Source organism: Typopeltis vanoorti, chromosome 20, assembly GCF_054136105.1.
Source record: "Typopeltis vanoorti isolate ZY-2024b chromosome 20, IOZ_Tvanoo_1.0, whole genome shotgun sequence".
Lineage (NCBI taxonomy): Eukaryota > Metazoa > Arthropoda > Arachnida > Uropygi > Thelyphonidae > Typopeltis > Typopeltis vanoorti.
The window spans coordinates 6,457,886-6,480,621 of NC_143568.1; the positions used below are offsets into that span (position 1 = coordinate 6,457,886).

At 36.1% G+C, this 22,736-nt stretch overlaps 1 protein-coding gene across 3 annotated transcripts in view; it reads left to right on the forward strand.

Moving 5' to 3' along the window:
• The window catches only part of LOC150095210 (stromal membrane-associated protein 1), a 166,750-nt gene that overhangs the window by 103,629 nt on the left and 40,385 nt on the right, over positions 1-22,736 (forward strand). For all 3 annotated transcript variants that reach the window (XM_090410137.1, XM_090410136.1, XM_090410138.1), the window contains one exon: positions 19,409-19,542. In XM_090410137.1, the coding sequence (XP_090266263.1) occupies positions 19,409-19,542 (134 nt within the window). The remainder of the gene's footprint in view (positions 1-19,408; positions 19,543-22,736) is intronic.

Sequence of the window (22,736 nt, forward strand, 5' to 3'; positions counted from 1 at the left end):
CATTAGGTCTGAAGCCCTGGTCTGTTCTCTGCATTTCTTTAAAGGTTATGTGGAGGTCTCCTCTCATTTATACAGCTTTGACCCTTAATTACCCCATTTAAAGTGCTATGGTTATTTAAACAGAATGAAAGAAGAAAGGTAGGAATGTTTGTTGCCAGGATGGGAGAGAAAAGATTTTGAGGAATGCCAAGATATAGGTGTATTGATATAGTGAGAAGTGCCCTAGAAGACAAAAATATAAGATATGACATCGTGTAGTGCTGACAAGTGATGGACTGATCTTCAGGAAAATTGTTGAAGATTAGTACTAATTATTGTTTACACTATTACTAATGTAAACAGAATAGTATTGTCATAGTATCCTATACACTCATTGAAAGTACATATGGGAAATTTGGTGAACATTTCACCAAATTCAAATAGATCTCCTCAGGGAAGAGTACACAGATGTATAGGCATATGGGCATTACATGATTATGTAAAACTGATTCAAGGAAACGGTACAGCCCTAGTGAAAGCTATTCAGGTCACTTCTTATTTTTTGGACTGAAGATCTTAAGGACACATCTCACAGATATGTGGATGTTTCAGGCAACTGAATTGGGATTAGGATCTTTCCTTAAAACAGTAGTAGTCAATAAAAAAAAAATTCAAAAGTTTATATTTGTAATTCCTCTTTAAATTACAGTTTGAACATTTTGAATTTTCTCCATTACTCATCATTTTCTGATATATAATCCTCCAGGATGTATCAGATATTAAGGTTACAACATGATTAATGTTTCATGACTAGTTGCTGAACAGTTTTCTTCCAGATTTTATTATTGTTATTTTTACATGCGACCACCCTAGACAAGTCTTTGGACTCCCTGCAGGGAGTCCAAAGACTCGTCTAGGGTGGTCGCATACTCTACAGCTGCCTCCACCACTCAATCCACTAACTACAATGAATCGCAACTACACCAACACCATCTCCCGCCCACCACCACCACTAGTATTTTCACAGAAATCACAAACATTCATGTCCACGGCTGGGTTCGAACCCGTAGCCTTTTGGCTGGAGAGCAGATGCACTAACCGGATTTCTGTTTATTTGTGAGGTCGCTTATCTAATCAGTTTTTTCCTGACTCCTAAAGCACTTCTAATTACATCAGCTGATTTGTATATTTGATTTTTTTTCTTATTGAAATACCTGTTTGCTAATCCTTCATCTGGTATTCTGTTTGAACCATCTTTGCTTAGTTCTACCTTTCATTTCTTAAATATTAATAATATGAATTATTTAACGATTTGTCATCTTTAGGTACATGTTGTCCATCTGAATGCAAGTTATTCCTGGATTCTGACAACAGATTTTATTAAAACTTTGGAGTATGTGAAGTTAGTCTTTTGCAGTTTGTGATCTTTAAAAAATTTGCAAACAGTCTGTTTTCCTTTCATTCAAACACCTTAGTTACAAAACCTTTCAGGGTTAGTCATAACCATAACTTTATTATATTTCTGTTCCTATAATCAATACATGATAGGATGCAACAGATTTAACCTATAGGACTACAGTGCCATGTGTGGACAAGTGATTAAAGAGAAAAATGTAGCCTGTTATGTTTCTTAAAGATTGGGAGGTAGTACTCATTGGGAAAGACAGAATGGGGTGGGAGATTTTTCCAAAGAGCAGAGGTAGATAGAATGAAGGAAGCTGATGAGGATGCAACAGATTTAACCTATAGGACTACAGTGCCATGTGTGGACAAGTGATTAAAGAGAAAAATGTAGCCTGTTATGTTTCTTAAAGATTGGGAGGTAGTACTCATTGGGAAAGACAGAATGGGGTGGGAGATTTTTCCAAAGAGCAGAGGTAGATAGAATGAAGGAAGCTGATGAGAAATTAGTTTGGAGCTGGACAGTATATGGGTGTGGGCCAATGGCTGCTTTACTTTTTACATGGTTAGAAGAAAGTGAAGCAATGTCCATGAAAGTACCTATAGAAAAGGCACAGTGCTGAAACAGAATGCCTATGATAAAGTGACTGAAGGAAGTCTGTGAGGGAAGGGTCATCTATTAAGCAGATTGCCCTCTTCTGAATATCATCAAGAATTCTTAGCAAGGTCTTGGGTGCTCCATTCCCCAAAATGTGGGAATAGTACTCCAACTTTGGATGGATCTGAGACGTATGAAGTGTTAGGAGTTGCAAGGAAGAGAAATAATGTTAGAATGGAAAATAAAACCAAGTTTTTAGAGGCTAAGAAGGCTGTGCAATGTTAATTAAGTAATGTTTGTGTCAATCAACCCAAGAAAAAGTTGTGTTGATTGTTTTTTGATTTTGAAAAATGAGAAGGAATGAGGTAGGATTTTTCATGCAGATAATAAGGCAGGCTTGAGTTTTTTTTTGGCATTGAAATTTACTAAGTTGTCTTCATTTCACGATGTTGAAGAGGTCAGTGTTTAAGGCTACTACTGGGTTTATTGAATGAGGAAGGGGAATGAAGAGTACTCTCATCAGCAAAGCTGTGAATAGGATTTGAAGTCAGAGAAAGAAGGTCGTTGATGTAAAGGAGGAAGAGCATGGGTGAGAGCACAGAACCCTGGGTCACTCCAGCATTGATGGGGAATGTGATGACAGTAAGCCGTCGACCATGACATGCAATGAACAGCTAGTGAGGAAGCTGGCAGTTCAACCACAGGGTGTAGGAGAGGCTATAAGATGGCAGCTTGTTCAGGAGGCCTCATTACCAGACACAATCAAATGCCTTTGAAATATCGAGAGCTATAACATGAATTTCTCCAAATCTTTCCATGTCCTGCGAAGGTGGGTGAGATTAGCTAGGAGGTCAGCTGTGGCACCGAGAATGGCAGAATCCATATTGGTGATCTCTAACTGTTGAGTCTGTTGTTCATAACCTTCTCCATCACTTTTGCAATTACCGAGAGCAATTGTCAATAGTTAGATGTCTGATTTTGTCTCCCTTTTTGGATACAGGCTATTTGTAGGCTTGCTTTCATGCTGTTGGTAGATGCCAGAAGAATATAATAGTTTATATATATGATATGGGATGGATGTCAGTTCTGGAGCACAATTGGAAGAATATCATCTGGAACAGGATGCTTATCAATATTAATTAGGGTTTTTTCTGATGTTTTTTTGGCAAAAGTTCAGAGGAGGCATGCAATGAGTAGAAGTTGGAGAGGGAAATGGATGCCATGAGGTCTGCTTTTTGGGTAAGGGCAGAAGTTATGTCTTATCAAGGGACCAGAAGATTTGATTTCCAGTTGAGCAGGAGGCAAGTTTATTGCATTTCATTCTTATAAAGTCTGCTTTGAGATCAGTGATAACTTTTTTCCCACATTTCTGGCTCTTGTGTAAGCTGAATGAGAAGCTGGGGGTTTTAATTTAAGCCTTTGAACATAAGCTGCATTTTTATCATGGATGGCAGAGGCATTTTTTTTTTTTTAGAACCAGGACTTGGATACAGATTGCGGTTTGCAGTGTAGTTGGGAATGTGAAGTTACTCCAGTGTGGATTATTTCCATTACTAATTCAATGCAGGTGTTTGGATCATGAGAGTTAAAGCAATAATCTGACCATGGAAGAGCAGCATAAAAATTCCAAAGGTAAATCCCAGTTGGCACAATTTTAGTGCCATAGGGTTCAAGGCTGGGAGGAATATGAACTGTGCAGAAGGAGACTTGAATAAGATTGTGGTCAGAATTGCTAAGTACGAGGAGGCATCCACAGTGTATTTGTAGAGAGCTGGAATGTTGAGAAGAAAAAGTCTGGGATGTTGGTAGGGTAGAATGACGAGGATTTATATTTTGATTGGTTGATTGACTATTTGTATTAGATCATGACTGATGTCAAATGATTCCGCTTTCCTTCCAGCTTGATCTGTGAAGTTGGAGTGGGGAACCAGTTTGTGTTATGGATGTTAAATTCCCCTTGGATTTCACAGTTTGGGTAATTAGGTTGTAAGAAATCAATTTTTAGTGATAGTAGTCAAAAAGGACAGCAGGATTGTCAGAGTTAGGAGAGTGGTAAAGGCAGCAAATGAAGACTATATAAGGTGAGTTAAGAAAATCGCGAGCCAGAAAGTATGCAGACATTTGACCATTTACATGCCATATGTTGATCTACTTGATTTTTATAACTCTCCATTAGCATCTCACATCAACAAGCTGTTCCTTATCTACACAACTGTTGTTAGATAAGGTTTTTCATTCTTGTACCATTTTCAGAATGCTTGAGACAAATTAACTATTCATTTGTGCCTAAGTTCGTAAAGTGATATGTTGAAGCAGTTTAATCTGACATTGACAAATTGGTTCTTGTATACACTATCCTCATTTGTATCATGATGAGATTGTTTTGTCTACTAGTTCGTTGTGTATATTTTTTCCCATGTCATTTTTATATTGCATGCTAAATTTATTTTTCTAATGATGTGCAAAGTACTGAGTTTAAAATGAAAAAGACGGCAAGTAGAGAAGAAGAGAACTAGAAAGGCCTCGTTCAACATCAAAAACTAGTAAAAGAAAATATAATACCATCTATTGTTTTATAGCATGCCTTAACTTTCAGAAAGTTAGTGATAACTTATAAGAATACGATATTTGGCATGAGAGTTGCCTTGATGTTGCACTACTTCTTAACATGAATTCTTCCCAGGAGCTCCACATAAGCACAGGCTCTTGAGGTTTTATTAGTATTTTTAAGTTTGATCAGAACCATCGGTTCAGAACATCTGTTCAGGCTAGTGAGGCCTTAATCACATGTCAAAGTTTGTTTTTCTGTAAACTTGCATTCACTTTTGAAACTCAAGTTTTAAATGTTGGCTTTAGTTTGCTGCTGAGCTTTGTGACACAGTCACTGCTAATTACTTTTTGTCTTAAAGCCTGGGAATATTGATTGTGCATGCCTGTTATTTTAATTCAAATGATATATTAAATTATTTACTGATTTAACCAGTGTTTGCCAGTCAGTTGGTAATAATATGGTAATCACTAGGCTTACTAACGTAGTGGGGGTAATGCTTGATTTACGTGCGGTTTGGGCTGGAAGCATTTCAGCCCAAGATACGTTGCTACTACACAAGCACAAACAAACAACACAAATTAACGTCGTCATCGTAGGTAAAGATTGCATGGTTTTTCTTTTTTCTATTTAATTCTAGCATTTAAATATTGTTAAATTTGATTATATTTTAGTTTTATTAATGATATAATTTTTTCAATCCATATTGGGTTTTTTTTTTTTTTTTTGTATTGCTACAGCCCCGCCGCCACTATTCCCCATCTATATCCAGCTTATATATTTATAGTCAGTCATGGAGTAAGATATCACTATTATAATTTTATTTTAGTTGGTTAGAATGTTTCAGATTTGGATCTGTGATGGTACATCAAGTATCAACATGTTGAATAATATATTCAAAGTATGAAGCTCGTATATAAAAAAAAAAATTTTAATATTTATTGTAAACATAAATACAAGGTGTGGCTATTAAATAACGAGACTGGTTGTAAAAATGTATACAATTTAATTGTTATCCCCTTCAACATACTCCCCTCCTCTATCTATACACCATTGCATACGAATTTTCCATTGTTGGAAGCAGTGCTGCAAGTCATCAGGTGTTATCTGCTTCAGTAACGCTGCTGTTTTCTCCTTTACCTCATCCACTGCAAGTCTGGCTGATAGTGGAGCTGGACTTGCGAAGAAGATCATCACATGTGATGAAACGTGGATTTCCCAGTACGATCCAGAAACAAAGAGATGATCAATGCATTGGAAAGCTCCCACATCACCAAGAATTGGGGGGGGGGGGAAAGCAAGTCAAAACTAAAGGCAATGCTGATAGTTTCTTTTGATATCAATGGCATGGTACCTTTATCAAATCTGCATCGAAGGGCACCCATTTTCAGTCAGTGGATGAGGTAAAGGAGAAAATGGCAGCACTGCTTCCAACAATGGAAAATTTGTATGCAACGGTGTATAGATAGAGGAGGGGAGTATAGAGGAGTATATCTAAATTAATTTCTAACTTCTTAAGACATATAAATCTGAGGCCATTTTAAGAATTACTCAATATGAGCCTCAATTTCTCATACTCTGACTCTCACAGTTAAATTCGATACTGATAAATAACATTAAACACTTTACAAACTGACTGAACATGCCATTCAACTGAAAGTTCTCTAGTTTCACTTGACCATATGGATATTTTTTTTGAAGCATCTGTTTTATCACTATTCTATATATCTTATTTATTTTTTACTTAATCATATCTTATCCCTTAAATACAATGGCTAAAGATCTCACTTGACCAGTATACTTGAATGGCTTCTAGTTTCCTTAACACATCTTTCTTTCAATTTCTGAAGTAGGCATTAAGAATAACCACTCAGACATTAGGAATACATTTAATTGAGCAGTTCCGGTAAAAAGAACTTTGTTGCAGATTCTATCTTGCTCCTCGGAATATCATTTCATCATCACGAATCATGGGCTCGCTGCCTGTTTCACTATCTTCTTCCACCTTTCTTTGTCGAGTGCACAGTGTCGCAGTTTTTATACACCCATTCCACACCAGTCTTTTATATCGTCTATCCGTTCTCTGTATGGTCTACGTCTTCTGTTTAAACCATCCAAAATACCAAACATAAATGTCTTTATCTTCTGGTCCTCACTCATTCTACAGATGTGTCCAAATAATTGCAGCTTCTGTTTTATAATCTTTTGCATTAGATTCTGTTTTGGTTATATCTTCTGATAGAGCTCTTCGTTGGTGATTTTCTGTACCCATCCTATTCTTAGAATCTTCCTGTAACATCATCATCAAATTCCTGCCATGTACCCTCAAGGGGTGTACAGGATATGATAGTACTACATAACAAAAATTACATCATTACTAACTTCCTATCTACAGTTTTCCTCCAAATCAGTCTGTTACGTGTCAAGACGCCAACATTTCTTCCTGTAACAAGTTCTTTCAAATGCCAAAATTTTTTTTCTTGATTCCTTATTTATTACCCACATTTCAGATCTGTACAGTACACTGCTGAAGATGCATGTTTCCAATACTCTTAGTTTTGTTTGCAGACTGATCACTTTACTTTTCCAGATGTTATCCATGGCCTTCAGATTTGTAGTCCTTTGCAATCCTGATCTTTATTTCTTTTTTACAGTCCAAATCATATGTTAGTTTACTTCCCAAATATGTGAATTGTTCTACATTTTCTATATCAGTTCCATCCACTTGTATCTTTTGTTTCATGTTCTTCTCACCAAATACCATTGTCTTTGTTTTTTCAAAGTTCATAACAAGTCCAAATCTCTTCCCTTCCTCATTTAACAGTTTCAGTGTTTTTTGTAGTTCTCTTTCATCTTCTTCAATAATAACAATGTCATCTGCAAATCTCAGATTGTTAATTCTCATTCCATGTACAGATATTCCTTTGGCATCTTCTTTCATTTTATCCATTGCTCTTTCTAAATGTGCGATGAAAATGCTTGGTGATATTGGGTCTCCCTGTCTAGTACCTTTGCTTATTTTAAACCATTTCCCCAAATCATCACCTATTCTAACTGCTGCAACTGCATTCTGATAAACATCTTTTAATATAGCTATTAGTTTTTTATCAATTCCATAGGATTCCAGAACTGCTAATGTCACTTTCTGGTCAATACTGTCAAATGCTTTCTGAAAATCCATGAAGCAAGTATACAGGGTGTTCGGGATAAATTTGACATATTTATAATTAATTATATTTTTCCGTAAGTTACATGTATTAACACACACTTCTCTTCATTTAAAAGTTTGGACCCTTCTTCATTCATATACAAGATGTCAGAAAGGATGGATAGCTGGAACCCACCTGAATCATGGAAGAGAATAACTTGTATCATGATGATTCGTGCCCGCCATCAAAATAAGGATATTACGACTGCTGCCCAATGCTCCCTGAATACAGTAAAAACAATCAGGCATGAACTAGAGACTTGCAATGGTGACTACGAGGATGTAGCAAGAAGAAAGATCCCTAGCAGACGATCTGATTGCGTTCGTACAGCAGAATTCCTCGCAAATCTGCAGGAACAGGTTTGAAGAACCCTGGCATTGGAATTCGGGCTTTGTTCGTGGAGTTGCTAACTGTAGTCAAGCCCTGGATAACAAGGGTAGCCAATGGTAGGCCGTATGTATGGCAGCAGGATTCGGCCCCTTGCCACACCTCTGGGAAAAGTCAAAAATGGTTGTCTGAAAATTTCTACGACTTCACCAGTCCAAATGTTTGGCCTCCAAACTCCCCAGACCTTAACTCCATGGATTATTTTGTATGGGGCGCAGTTGAAAAAGACACCAATCGCACTTCCAGTAATACAAAAGCCCAGTTAATGGATAAAATTAAAACAGTTTTTGCGGCCCTTCCCAGGGAGACTGTAGCATCAGCTTGTTCGAGGTTCCGAAGCAGAATTGAAGCTGTGATCGATGCTAATGGTGGTTATTTTGAGTAAATCTTGTTGATAGTATTGTAATTAACTCTGCCTGTAATGTTTTTTTGTCAATTCATTAAATTTAATAGATACAAAGAAGATTTTCTTTTTCCTTACGAAACTGTCAAATTTATCCCGAACACCCTGTATATGTTTTTGTTTTTTCTCCTAGCTTTCTCTGCTATTAACTTCATTGTTAAAATCTGTTGAATTGTAGTTCTATCCTTCCTAAATCCTGCTTGCTCATCTGCAAGGTATGCTTCCAATTGTGTTCTCACTCTTTCTGTCAATATGATCATCATCACTTTACCAAGGTGACTTATCAAGGCAATTGTTCTATAATTTTTACATTCTAGCTTATTTCCTTTCTTGTTTAATGTTACTAATATTGATTTCACCCACTCCTCTGGCATTTTCCCTTCTTTCCATACCATATTACATAGTTGGTGCATTTCTGTAACCATACTTTCACCACCATATTTAATCATTTCTCCAGTAATGTTATCATTACCAGGACTCTTGTTGTGTTTTAGCTGTCCTATTGCTTTTTTCTACCTCTCCTCTTAAAATGTCCATATCATACTCATTACCTAGTGGTGATATCTGCTTCAATTCTTCAGTCAGTTTCCCACACTACAGTATCTTGTCCACTGCTGTGCAATTTTTTCTCTATTCATCAATACTTTGCCTTTTTCATCTTTAATTGTGGTCTGTTTGGGTTGCCACTTTCTATTAATGGTTCTGATCATTTTGTATACCTCCCTTGTTTTATGCTCTCCATAATACTGTTCTATATTGTTGCATTGGGCTTCCAACCATTTCATCTTATCCATTCTGACTGCTTTTTTCACTTCATTACACTTTCTTCTATTTGTTCTGATGTATCCCATCTTATCTTCAACATTCTTTTCTCCTGTACTAACGTCAGTGTTTCTTGTGTAATCCATTTCTTCTTGATCTTCTATTGCCTTCATTACTCTTTCCACTCTTAAATTCGAGTTTTTTTTCTTTCTCCACACTTTTAAGTTTCTTTTCTAACACTGTTCTGTACCTTCTTCCTATTTCTGCTTCACTTATTCGTGCTGTATCTCTTCTATTCTGATGTTGGGGTTTATATTTCTTTTTTAATTTCATCTTGATGTTTGCAATCACTAAACTATGGTCCTAGTCTATATCTGCTCCTTGAAAAGTTCGACATTGCTGTACTGATGTTATCCATCTTCTTTTAATCATAATCATATCAATCATGTTCTTGGTTTTCCCATCATTTGATCACCACATCCATTTTCTACATTCCTTTTGTTGGAATCTTGTGTTACAGATCATCATCTCGTGATCCACAGCAAATTCTAACAATTTTTCACCTCGTTCATTTCTTTCTCCGAAACCATATTTTTCCATGACTCTTTTCCAACCATCATTATCTATTCCAACTTTGGCATTCCACTCTCCTTCAATAATTAGCACATCTTGCTTTGGTGTTGTTTCTGTTGTCTCTGTCAGATCTTTGTAGAATAAGTCAGTATCCTCATCTGTGCTGTCAGATGTGTGTGCATATATCTGGACTATTGATATGTTGAATGGCTTTGCCTAAAATCTTGCTACTATGATTCGTTCATTAACTGGTTTGTAGCCTAACAGTGCCTCTCGAGCTCTTTTGCTAAGAAGGAAGCCAACTCCTTCGTGCATGGTGTCATGTCCTGACCATATTACTTCGCATCCATTGATCTATCCAGATGATATCCATCTCATTTCTGCCAATCCTAGTATATCCCACCGATATCTCTTCATTTCCTCATGAAGTAGTTCTAATTTTCCTGACATCCAGAGTGTCCGCACATTCCACGTTCCTACTGATAACAGTTCTGTCAGTTTCTGTTTCCTTTCGGTACCCCACTTTTTGATCCAACCCCGATCGCTCGATTGGTATCGCTGGCCTTGTTTAGCCAGGCGACGCCCGAGCCAGCATGTTGTAGCTGTTGATTGTATAGGCATCAGGTAACAGTCGTGTTTTTTCTTTATGGTCAGAGCATCGACACTCATCTGACCGACCCTCCTCCTTTATCCAGGCTTGGGACTGGCATGAGACCCCTAAGGATCCCATGGCAGAATATCATTTGCTTTTCATTAAGCACAAAATATTCTCACTAATCTATTGAAGGCTTGATACATTATACTATACTGCAATTATTAACTTCAGAGTTCCGTATCCTTGGAGAGTTCTGAGATTAGAGAAATTAACTTGGTAGTTATTAGACCTTTTCTGCTTGCCTACTCTTTGCTGGCTAGCGTTCCTATTACCTAGCAACAGCTGTTTTAAAAACAACTAACACATCTGTTTCTGAGATTCAAACCAAAACTCAGGTGACAGTGTGGCTGCCATTAATACAGTGATTGCATGCTACGAGTGTTTGACATTGAAATACTACGGTAAGCAACATAAATTAATTTATAATATACATACATTTCTGTATTATTTTCTAAGAATTACAATATTTGTAAGCAAGTTTATTACTTAAATTCATTTAAGTCTACTTTTTGTTATGATCATGCTTACCCACATGGCAGTTCTGTATACAACTGCAATAATAAAGGTAAACATATTTTTAAGAGTACTTTATCATATAACAAAACAACTAACATAATAAACAAAACATTTATGTGAGATTTTTACGTTATTTCTTATTCTATCCATTTTTTTGTTATGTGGAATATTCTTCTCTCCTAGACTCTTTGGACCACATACAACCTATTTCTGTTTTTTTTAGTCATCCATATCTCACTTCCATTAGTAAACACTAGAATAATATACATTAAATAGATTTCTCTTTGGTCAGTTTCTGTCTCTGATCCATATAATAACATGGCCTTAACATTGGTATTGGAGATCTTTATTTTTATTTTATTATGATATTTGGATGATTTCCATACATTATTTGTTTTCTGAAAGCATAGGCTAACTTTATTCTTGGATTTCCTGACAAGAAAGTAAGTATATTTCTAGTTATTATAACTGAAAACAGAAAACCATCTTATCAGACAAAAAAAAAAAAAAAAAAAAAAAGCCAGATCCATGGTGGCTTACTACTCTTCATGAATGGTGACCTAGAATCTTTTCTAAACATCTTTTTAAATAGTCAAATGCACCCCAGTGCATATGACTAAGCAGTACCCATTCAAATGTTAGTACACATAATGTCATATTAGTGGTACCAAAGTTTCTACCTACTTAGCTTCTCTGTAAATTAATGTATAGATAAATTTTTTGGTCCTAAAAAGTGGGAGCATTTATTAAATGTGCAGTAGAATAAACTCTGCATCCTGCATCTGTCATTTCCAGATAATTGAAGAAAAATTAAAAAAAAACAAAAGTAATTGATAATAAATTCATGATTAATATAATGAATTCCACTAGTTTTGCTAATTATTTAAATATTTTGGAACTATTTTACAAAATTTAAAGCATTTTTATATATACATTGCTGAATATTAAAAAAACATATTGTTCTCATTCATATTATATAAGTCTATAACAACAATGGTTTACAGATGAAGCCACGTCGTAGCTGTCTTGTATGTATATGAGATTCATGTATACAGTAAAACCCAGCATTATAATGCTTTGCTTTTTGATGATCTGCTTATACATTCCATTCGCTCACACAACACTTTTAGCGATGTATGTTGTGCTCCTGTGAAACACCTGATGCTCAGTTTTCATCATCAAATTCCTGACATGTACCCTCAAGGGGGTGCACAGGATATGATAGTACTACATAAAAAAAATTTACATCATTACTAACTTCCTGTCCACAATTTTCCTCCAAATCAGTCTGTTACTTGTCAAGACTCCAACATTATCAGATCTTGTATTTCTATCCTCTAAGGCACTTTTAACCGTATCAATCCACCTATATCTTGGTCTTCCTCTGGGTCGTTTTGCTGCCAACCTGGCAGAGAACGCTTACTTTGCTAATCTTTCCTCACCCATTCTTTTAAGTGACCATACCACCTGAGATTAACTCTGCTAATGCATTCCTGGATGCTGACAATGTCAAGTTCTTTCCTAATATCCTCGTTTTTAATATGATATTGCCATTGATGCCATCTGATCATGCCTCTAATCTTTCTCAGGACTCTCATATCTGTGGTCTCTAGTGTTTGGTCAAGTGTCTTACTTCTGACCCAGCTCTCAGATCCATAAGTTAAAATTGGTTTGAACACTGTCTTGTATACAGCTAATTTCTCTCTTATTCCATATGAATTTATTCAATTGACTTCCTACCATACCAGCTGTTGATTCTGTTGTCTATTTCCATATTTAATTTACCATCTTCACTAAAAATCGTGCCTAAGTAGTTGAAATGTTTTACTTGTTACACAGGTTCTCCGTTCACAACACAGTTGACATTTTCAATGATTCTGCCTATTTTCATTGTCTTTGTCTTTTTATTGCTGACCTTCATACCATATCTATTACAACAGTCATTCAATTTAGTCAGGGAATCCTGCAAACTTGTACCAGATTTATTTAGAAGTATAACATCGTCTGCATAAAGCAAAGAGCTGACATTAAAATCTCCAATTCTGATATCATGTTTAATACCACTTTCCTTCATAATGTGATCCATATATATAAGGATGTATATTATCCCTTCTGTTATTCATTATCTCGCACCAGATTTAACATTAAACCTCCTTCCTGTACTTCCTTCAATTCTAACTGCTGACTTACAACTCAAATAAAGGCTAAGTATTGCTTGATATAATGCCCCATTGACACCATATAACTGTAGCGTATTGAATAGCTTCTCTCTTGCCACTTTGTCATATGCCTTTTCCATATCGACAAAACTTAAATACAGATCTTTGTTATATTCCCATGCTTTCTCTACTATTTGTCGTAAAATGAAGATCTGATCCTGACAGCCTCTATTTGGCCTGAATCCAGCATGTTCTTCACCAAGCTTTTCTTCCACAATTCTTCTCAACCGTTTCTCAAGTATACTTGCATAAATCTTGCCAGGAACACTCAGTAGGGAAATACCTCTGTAATTCTCACATTCAGTTTTATTTCCCTTCTTATATATGGGTACTATGAGAACTCTACTCCAATCATCAGGAATTCATCTTCTGTCCAGGCCTTCTGAACTATGCAGTGCAGCCACTGTAAGACTTTTATACCACAATACTTCAACATTTCTGGTCGAATATCTTCTGCTCCTGCTGCCTTTTCACATTTCAAGCATTTGATGGCTTTTTCTACTTCAAGTATGAATATGTATTCCTGACCTGATACCTGTTGAGTGTTTTTTTACCACACTGCTTGTTTCATTTAGCAATTTTTCAAGGTACGGTAAAACCCCAAAGTTACGTGGTAGGTGGGATCAACAAAAAGTGCAAAAGTTGAATTCGAGTAACTCGGGATATAATTTTGCATGTAATTTATATATACAAACATACAATTGCAACCAAAGATTTACAAAAACACCTATATTTTTTAAGAAATATACTCATAATTGTACTTTTTCGTACATAAAAAAAAAAAAAAAAAGAAAGTTATTTCGATGTTGATGATTTCATGAAATCTAATAGATTTGTCTGACTGCATAATGTCTGTTTCTTATCACGCAAAATTTCTTCAAGCAAGCTAATGATTTTTTTATTCCTTGCCTTGTGGCTACAATTCATTCCTCGTTAAAATGTGTGTCCTCCAAAATCTGTAAACCTTTCTTTTATCGTTGTTCCTGTGGATTCCTGTAGATAGAACTTCTTTGCTAGCTCACAAATTTTCATTCCACCTTCAAAATCCTTAATGATGTTGAGTTTTGTTTCCAAAGTCAATGTTTTTCTTTTCTTGCTAGCTGTAGAAGAATCGGACTTACTTCTTTTGGATGACATTATTATTTTTTATGTGATAAAATTTTTATCAAGAACATAACATTCAACAATCGCAAGGTTTGTAGCCTATAAAAATCGTGTATGAATGGAGACCGCACGAAACATGTCAGTGCTCGTTCACAGCATGTGCGACACTTCCGAATGCGGCCGGTGCCTGAAAGATACAACTAGTTGTGAGGCGTGTAGCGGGACGGGAATACGTACATATAAGAAACCGCATAACTCCGGATTCACGTAAGTCAGGGTATGAATGTAATCACTCCATACTTCAAGGATATCTTTTTCTCCTGTTTTCATGTCACCTTTATCATCTCTAACTCCATTTCCAGCCTCTTCAACAACCTCCAGAATATTTTGCCACCTTCTTGATATGCCACCTTCTATATTCTTGCCAAAGTCCTCCCATGACATTTGTTTAGCTAGTTTTACACAGTGTTTAGCTTTCTTACATTTGTCTCTGTATTCTCTAAGAGCAAAAGCTGACTTATTTGCCAGGAACTTTTGATATTCCTCGTCTTTAACTTCCTGTGTCCACCATGGAGTTCTGATTTTTCTATCCTTGCAGACAACCTCGTCACATGCCTCTCTGGCTGAATCAATCAGTTTTCTTTAAGGCTTGCCACTGAATCTCCAAGGTTTGGTTCATGTTCTCAAACTTTTTCATTTTTTCTTCAATAATCTGTGTAGTTTAGTCTACAGTTCACATCTGAGAGCTGCTCAACTTTTATTCGCTTTAAAACTTTCTTACATGTTCTTCTTTTCAATATGAAATTCAATTTTATCCTGCTCAAGACTAAATAGTGATCACTTCCAATTTCAAATCCTCTGTACACACTGGTGTCCTGCACCAGGGAGAAAACATCACTATTAACAATAACATAGTCAATGAGACTTTTCTTATTCCTTGCCTCTTTTCTCCATGTGAATTTGTGCACACTTTTATGTTGGAACATGATGTTAGTGATAACCAGTCCATGTCCTGAGCAGAAATCCAACAGGTATTTGTCATTATTGTTAGCTTTGCTCTTTTCTCTAAATTTTCCCAAAATATTTTTGTATGTCTGACAATCATTTCGTACTCTGCTATTTAGATCCCCAACAAGGACCCACTTTTCCTTTTTCATTGTGTCAGTTGCTTTCTCTAAATATCTCTCTGGATATCAGTGCTCCTTTGGAAAAATTAAAACATTTCACGCCTCCCCTCAAAAAAAATATAATATAGGCATATATTATTATTATATTTTTTGTATTTATATTCAATACAAAACATACACACGAATATTGCAAAAATCAAATGCAAATATTACATTTTTAGCATCTTACATACACATTTGACATGGCACATTATCTTATATTTTTATATAGATAGATATATTGTTATTGTACATTTGCAGTACAAGCACATGAAAGGTAAAATGATTAGTAATAAACAAAGTAAGAATTAAAAACATAAAAGAAGATTAATAACAATTTAATGTGATGGATGTGTTTCAATACTGCTACACAAAAAGTCAATGTCAGGTGAAATATTTGAAACTGTAATTCTTAGATTTCTGCTCTGAAATGAAACTTATATGAATATGCATATATTTACTCATATTCATTAAGCGCCAAAATATGCAGGAAGCAAAATTTGTGAACCCACACCAATATGTGGTTCTTTTTTTTTTCATTAAAATATAAAAAATAATAAAAATTAAATGCGTTTCCTTTAAGATAAAAAAAATCTACTTAGTTTTAAAATATTTCAATTTGTTTTCATTATTTCATTGACCCCAAGGGGGCTGCAGCCTACAGTTTGGGAAGTGCTGCTCTAAAGCCTAAAAAATTCCTCCACTTTTATAGTAGAACATTCTGTGGGACCATAGGGAAATAAATCTCATTGTCCAGTTCCCCATTCTCATATTTGCCAACATCACTCTACTTGAGCCTGCCTGCAATTCACGGAGTAGCCACAGTATTCAACACTAAATGTGAGGCTAATTCTTGTTTTCCTTGATTGTCATTGCCTGAATATAACACTTTGTATTTATTGCTCAGAAAGATGTCACCAGTTTTTGCCTTTTTTGTTTGTCACCCCTATTATGTCGACTCATCCAATTCCTCAGCTAATTCCATTTCTTTGCCATTCGGGCTTCTTATATTGATAGTACCAATCTTGAACTCTGGGTGAGTTGGGGTGGGTTTTAGGATTTGTTCCAGTAGCTGACTTTTCACTGTTTGCTCTGGTTCCCTGGTGAAAACAACGGGCATTGTTTAACTGGGTGATGCCCCAGTCAGCATGAAATTCTGTCATGTTGTACCATAATTTTTTATTTTGGTTTAAGCCAATAAGAATGCAATTTGGTCGTCTAATTCCCAAATTGCCAGCCCATCCACGTTCGTTCAGTATCGAGGTAGATACCTGATAGGGCGCACCATGAGAAGGTGAGGATCGGACATTAGGTCAGAAACTCTGGTCGGTTCTCTGCATTCCTTTAAAGGTTATGTGGAGGTTTCCTCTCAGTTATATAGCTTTGACCCTTAAGCACCGTCGTTGGAAATACCTACATAATGAATATCAACTCATATAAGTTTGAATCCATATAAATCAAACATGCATAAACAGAGGGCTTACTATGTATTTTGTTGTTTTTATGCATGTTATGCTCAAGCATATGCTGTTTGGCATATGGTTAGGGTATGAATATTCTCTGTTTTATAAGAATAGTTGCCTGTGCTGAGTTTTCAGATTATCCAGTGCAACAAAACCAAATAAAAAAAATCTTGCCACACCTGTTATACGAGGGCTGTTCAATAAGTAATAAGACTAATTTTAGTGTTGCGAAACCACTCATCACAATATTAATTTCTGTGGAATAAAGAAATGTTGCTGTCTGTATTAACAAAAGAGGTTGATAGATGGCGTATACAGGCTGATGTGCCAGAGTGTCACGTGACTAAATGCAAGCTTGTTTCGCCGCGCCTACGAGCCGCGACCAGTCATCGAAATGGAAGCGTCTTTAGAACAGCATTATGCGATTAAATTTTGTGTGCGTTTGCAAAAATCGGTATCGGACATTTTTAACATGATACACGAAGCTTTCCACGATGAAGCAATGTCGAGGGCAAGTGTTTTTCGCTGGCATAAAACTTTTAAGGAAGGTAGGCAAAATGTGGAAGATCTTGAACGTGAGGGAAGATCTTCAACATCCATCACAGAGACAATGATCAACACAGCAGCGATTATCATCAAGGAGGATTCCAGAATTACAGTACGCCAGCTGCATGTTGTCCTGAATATTTCTGTGGGAAGTGTTCACTCAATCATGGCTGAACATTTGGGACTGAAACATGTTTATGCCTGATGGATTCCCAAACTCTTGACACTGGAGCAATGCAGCATCGAGTGGATGTGTGCACAGAATGGAAAGAAAGACTGGAATAAGAAGGCGACAACTTCTTAAAATGCATCATTACAGCAGCTTGGTTGTATCACTATGACCCTACAATGAAACAGCAAAGCAGTGAATGGAAGCATCCATCTTCGCCTACCCCCAAGAAAGCAAAAACTGTAAAATTGGCTGGTAAAGTTATGACCATAATGTTTTTTGACTATGAAGGCATTGTTTACCAACACGCTGTGGAATCCGGGAATACTGTAAATGGCTCATACTATGCAGATGTTTTACGGACAATGGTACAGCACCTCAAAAGGAAGCGTCCATTACTGAAGAATGGCTTCTTATTGCACCACAATAATGCAAGGCCACATATTGCTGGTGGTGTAGTGGATGTTTTACAGAACAACATAGATATCCTACCACACCCTCCATACAGTCCTGATCTCGCACTGTGCGATTTCTGGCTGTTTCCTCAGCTCAAGAAACCACTAAGAGGCCGCCATTTCGAAAGCAACAAAGCATGTGTAAAAGCTGCGGAGGCGGTTTTGAAAGAACTCTCAAAAAACGGACTTTCACATGTGTTTAAGAAGTGGACGCAATGTTGGGACAAATGCATCGCGTCTCACGGTAGTTACTTCGAAAAAGACCATGTAAATGATGACGATTAAAGGTAATCTGTTTTCTGTATAAATATAGTCTTATAACTTATTGAACAGCCTCTGTAATTCAGAAACAAATCATCTTAATCACTTTACTGCACTTGTCTTTGTTTTTTAATGAAAAAGAGTGAAGTTCCACAATGCTTTAAGTATTTTTTTTAATCATTCTTGAAAAATTTAATTTTTTGGGGAGTGAAAGAGAATCTTTAATGATGATGATGATTTAACCCTTCGGTTGTGTCTGACTCTTGGTAACTTTGTAGGCAAGTATTCCTTGCTAGAAAGTGTTTCTGGTGAGATTTTTACAGGGTAGTTTCACCATTGCTCCCCCCCACCCACCCACCCCCATTTTTATCTGGGCTTGGGACTAGCATATAGCTGACGAATCAGGCCTATGACTGAGTCATAAGTATTCATGGCTGTAAATCCATGTATGTTCACAGGGCTGGTTTGCCTGCTCTGAGAGGCAAAAAAATCCAAATTTCTGGGTTAAAAAAAAATCTCTACCTCCGTATGAGGCCAGCTAATTTGCCTTTAGTTGAAAGAGAGCAGATAAAGATTGTTCCCATCATGGATGGGAATCAAACCCAGGTCTTTCTGACCAAAGGGCTTTGTCTATACCGTCTGAGCTACAGAGGCTCTGAATCTTTAATAGCCACAGAGAAACTTTACCTAGTAATATATAAATTACGTCAGTAAATTTGCCCTTTCCTTTTTTGTTCACAACCGACTTTTATTCTTTTATAGAAATGAACAAAAAAAACAAAAGTAGCACATATGTATGAGATGTAAAATCAATGAAGTACTGCTTTTTGAAAAAACAGAAAAACTAAAACTTTGGGAGTATGTTCCATAACATTCAATGTTCATATGATTCATGTTGATAGGGCACAAACATATTTTTTGTTGTAAATTACAGAATATTGTCATTCTTCAGTTTCATGACAGATTTTTTATAAAATTTTATTCTATTCCATAGGTGGAATGTATATAGCCCAACAACTACCAGTATACTCTCCAGGTGCCACTTGCCTTCCGGGAATGCCAGTTGCTCCATTAGCACCGGTTCTTAATGGTACATCTGGCAGTGTTCCTCAAGCAATGAATGTACAGGTATTGTAAGACTGTTTATGTGAATGTTTTCTCACATGAATATTACAATTTCCAGCATAGCTGCTTCAATAAACATTTAAAAATGTAAAACTTGAAAACTATAAATTTATTGAAGAAATTGAAATAAATATTTTTAAAAAATATTTATTGAAAAAAAAATTTATTGAAGTTTAATAAAATAACACAAAGGTTTTGATAACATGATTAATAACAAATTTCATATTAATTCTGAGATTCTTATTACACTGTCATTTTTATATACTCACTGGTTGAAGACAACAGTGCACTTAAATATTTTATATTGTGTTTCATTTCAGAATATGGTGGTTACCTTTCAATTTGAATTAGTTCAAATTATGAAATTATGTTTAAAATAGTTACAAGTTTAAATTTTATTGGGTAAAAGATTTCACAGTTTTCTCTCTTTATATGAAACCCATTAAAATCGCACCATTGATGGACTAAGGATTAATAGATAAATTATATATTATTATAAATTATAAATATATTATTAATTTATATAATAGATAAAAAAAAATAGATAAGATAAATAGTAACCTCAAGATATGTGGGCCTCCAATAAGTAAGGTGGTGGTCTAATGCTGAGTAGTGAAAATCACAAAGTATACAAATCCATTGGGCTCGCAGCTGAGATATGTGCTTGGCTAACCTGCATGTATGAACTTGTACATAACTAAAACAGTTCATGGTATTGTTGCTAAGCAATTATCAAAAGGTAAGTTGCATTCAAATTCTTGCTCCATGCATCAAACTCTCCATGCATTCAAATTCTTATGTGGTATTGGATTTTGGTGAATGTGTTTAGGTGATAGATGTATTTCAACACCCTGTGGTTCCAAGTTTGTTCTTAAGAGCATAGTTCTAGATTACCTAACCCTTAAACCAGTCACATACCAAATGTGTAATAGATTAACAACCTTTATGAGAGGGATTTATCTTCAAAAGTGTGTTTATCAAAACACACTTCAAAAAACAACGCACAACTCCTTTAACTGACCCCTGCATGCTCACTGACTTCTAGTAGAGTGCCATATAATAGTACTTCAATTATTCGATCTCGCCATTCCGATAATTAAAGGGTCAGATAAAAGATAGATTACTGTATACTTAATACTTAAAGAATTACAGACAGTGGATAGTTTGCTATAGGGGATTTTCAAGTGATAGTCTGTTGTATCGAAGGAAGGAAGTTTGTCTTTTTTTTTTTTTGAATGTAAATCCGCTTCATAAAGGTTGTTAACCTATTACACATTTGGTATGTGGCTGGGTTAGGTAATCTGGAACTATGCTCTTAAGAACAAACTTGAAACCATAGGATGTTGAAGTACATCTATCACCTAACACATTCACCAAAATCCAGTGCTACATAAGAATTTGAATGCATGGTTTGTTGCATGGAGAGGAGGTGATACTATCTGTTCAACCAACTTACCTTTTGATAATTGCTTAACAACAATACCATGAACTGTTTTAGTTACGTACAAGTTTGTACATGCAGGTTAGCTAAGCAGATAACATCTCAGCTGTGAACCCTATGGATGTACTGTACTACTGTGATTTTCACTACTTAGCATTTATTAGAGGCCCACATATTTTGAGGTTACTATTTATGAGGTCATTGAATGAAGTAAATCCTGTTTAATTCAGTTTTCATAGAAACCTAATCAGTACAGTGTTAGAGTAGTTTATCCTGTCTGTATACTCTCTTATTGAGATGAGCTTCTACGAGGAGAAACTTTGCTGCTTTTCTATGATACTTGCTAAATCTCCTTCAGGTGAAAAGCCCTTGTAAAGATTCTTTACATCTTAAACAGATTTGAACCTGTCTTTTTTGACTAAAGGCATATTATACCCTTAGTACCCACAGTACTAAATGCACAGTAGCTTTAATTCTTCTGTATGGGATTTACATAAAAGGGCCAGAAAATTTGGTCTTTCTTTGTAACTGCAGATGCCTTTTCAGCAGAAGGCCCTTCCAACTGGTGGCATCCAGGGATACCACCACTTGGAAAAATGATATCAGGGCAATTTTCTTGTGGATTACTGTAAGTTACTAACATAAAAACATTTTTATTATGATTACAGCTATTTTGCCTGCTTCAGTTTAGGAGTACCCCTGTTTAAATGTCATTGGCTATTTACTCATGGATTCTTAGGGCATTATGAGTGTAGATGTACTAAAAAGTATATGTAGCCTAAGGAATAGAAAATAGGAATAGAAAACAAACTGCCTACCCCCCCCCCCACACACACACTGCAGTTTTCCTCAGTCTGCGATGTCGAAAACTGCAGTGTGTGTGTGTGGGGGGGGGATAGGCAGTTTGGTAGAATAAGTTAGAAAAAACCCGGGTTTTTTTCGTAACATATAGAAACATATATTTTTATATAGGGTGGGGAAAGGAAAAAATGAAAGAGTTAATTTTTTTTAAATAGGGAGGGGGAAGGGGAAAGGTGGTTGACGGGGTGTGGACCGTTTCGACTATTCGTGGTCATCATCTGAACACATTGGGAAAGTGGAAGCTATGTCGGGTCGGGTGAGTGCTTCTGCTTTAGAGGTGTTTGTGTTGTCTCCTATTGGTCGGGGTTGTGACCTCAATTTTATGTTGTGAAGCTTCCAAACCTCGGAGATTATGTAGGGCCTGTGTACGTTGATAGAGTTCGCGTCACACTTTATAGCTATTGTTTCCGATATTCTGAGCATTGTTTCGTTGTCTTGTCTGTCTACTATGATGGCCTTGTCTATCTGCGGGGTGTGTTTTTGTTCAAGGGCGTGAACAGCTATTTCCGTTTTTCCTGTGTTTTGTATACGATTTTTCTTTTTGATGTTGCGTTTTTTAGTGTTTAAATGTTCTGGAATAGGGATGTTACAGTCACGGAAGTGTTCTTGTAGTCTTGCCCATAAAGACCTGATGGTGGAACCTGTGTAGGTGATGTCACAGTCTTTTTGGCAGGGAAATTTATAGACTACATTGTGCTGTTCAAATATTTCTTTTTGTGTGTGAGGTTTGGTGGATTTTAGGAGGTTTGCCAGTTTTTGGCTAGTGGTGAATACCAGTTTGTAGTCAGTATGTTTGAAGATGTATTACAAAGCCTATAAATACATCTTCAAACATACTGACTACAAACTGGTATTCACCACTAGCCAAAAACTGGCAAACCTCCTAAAATCCACC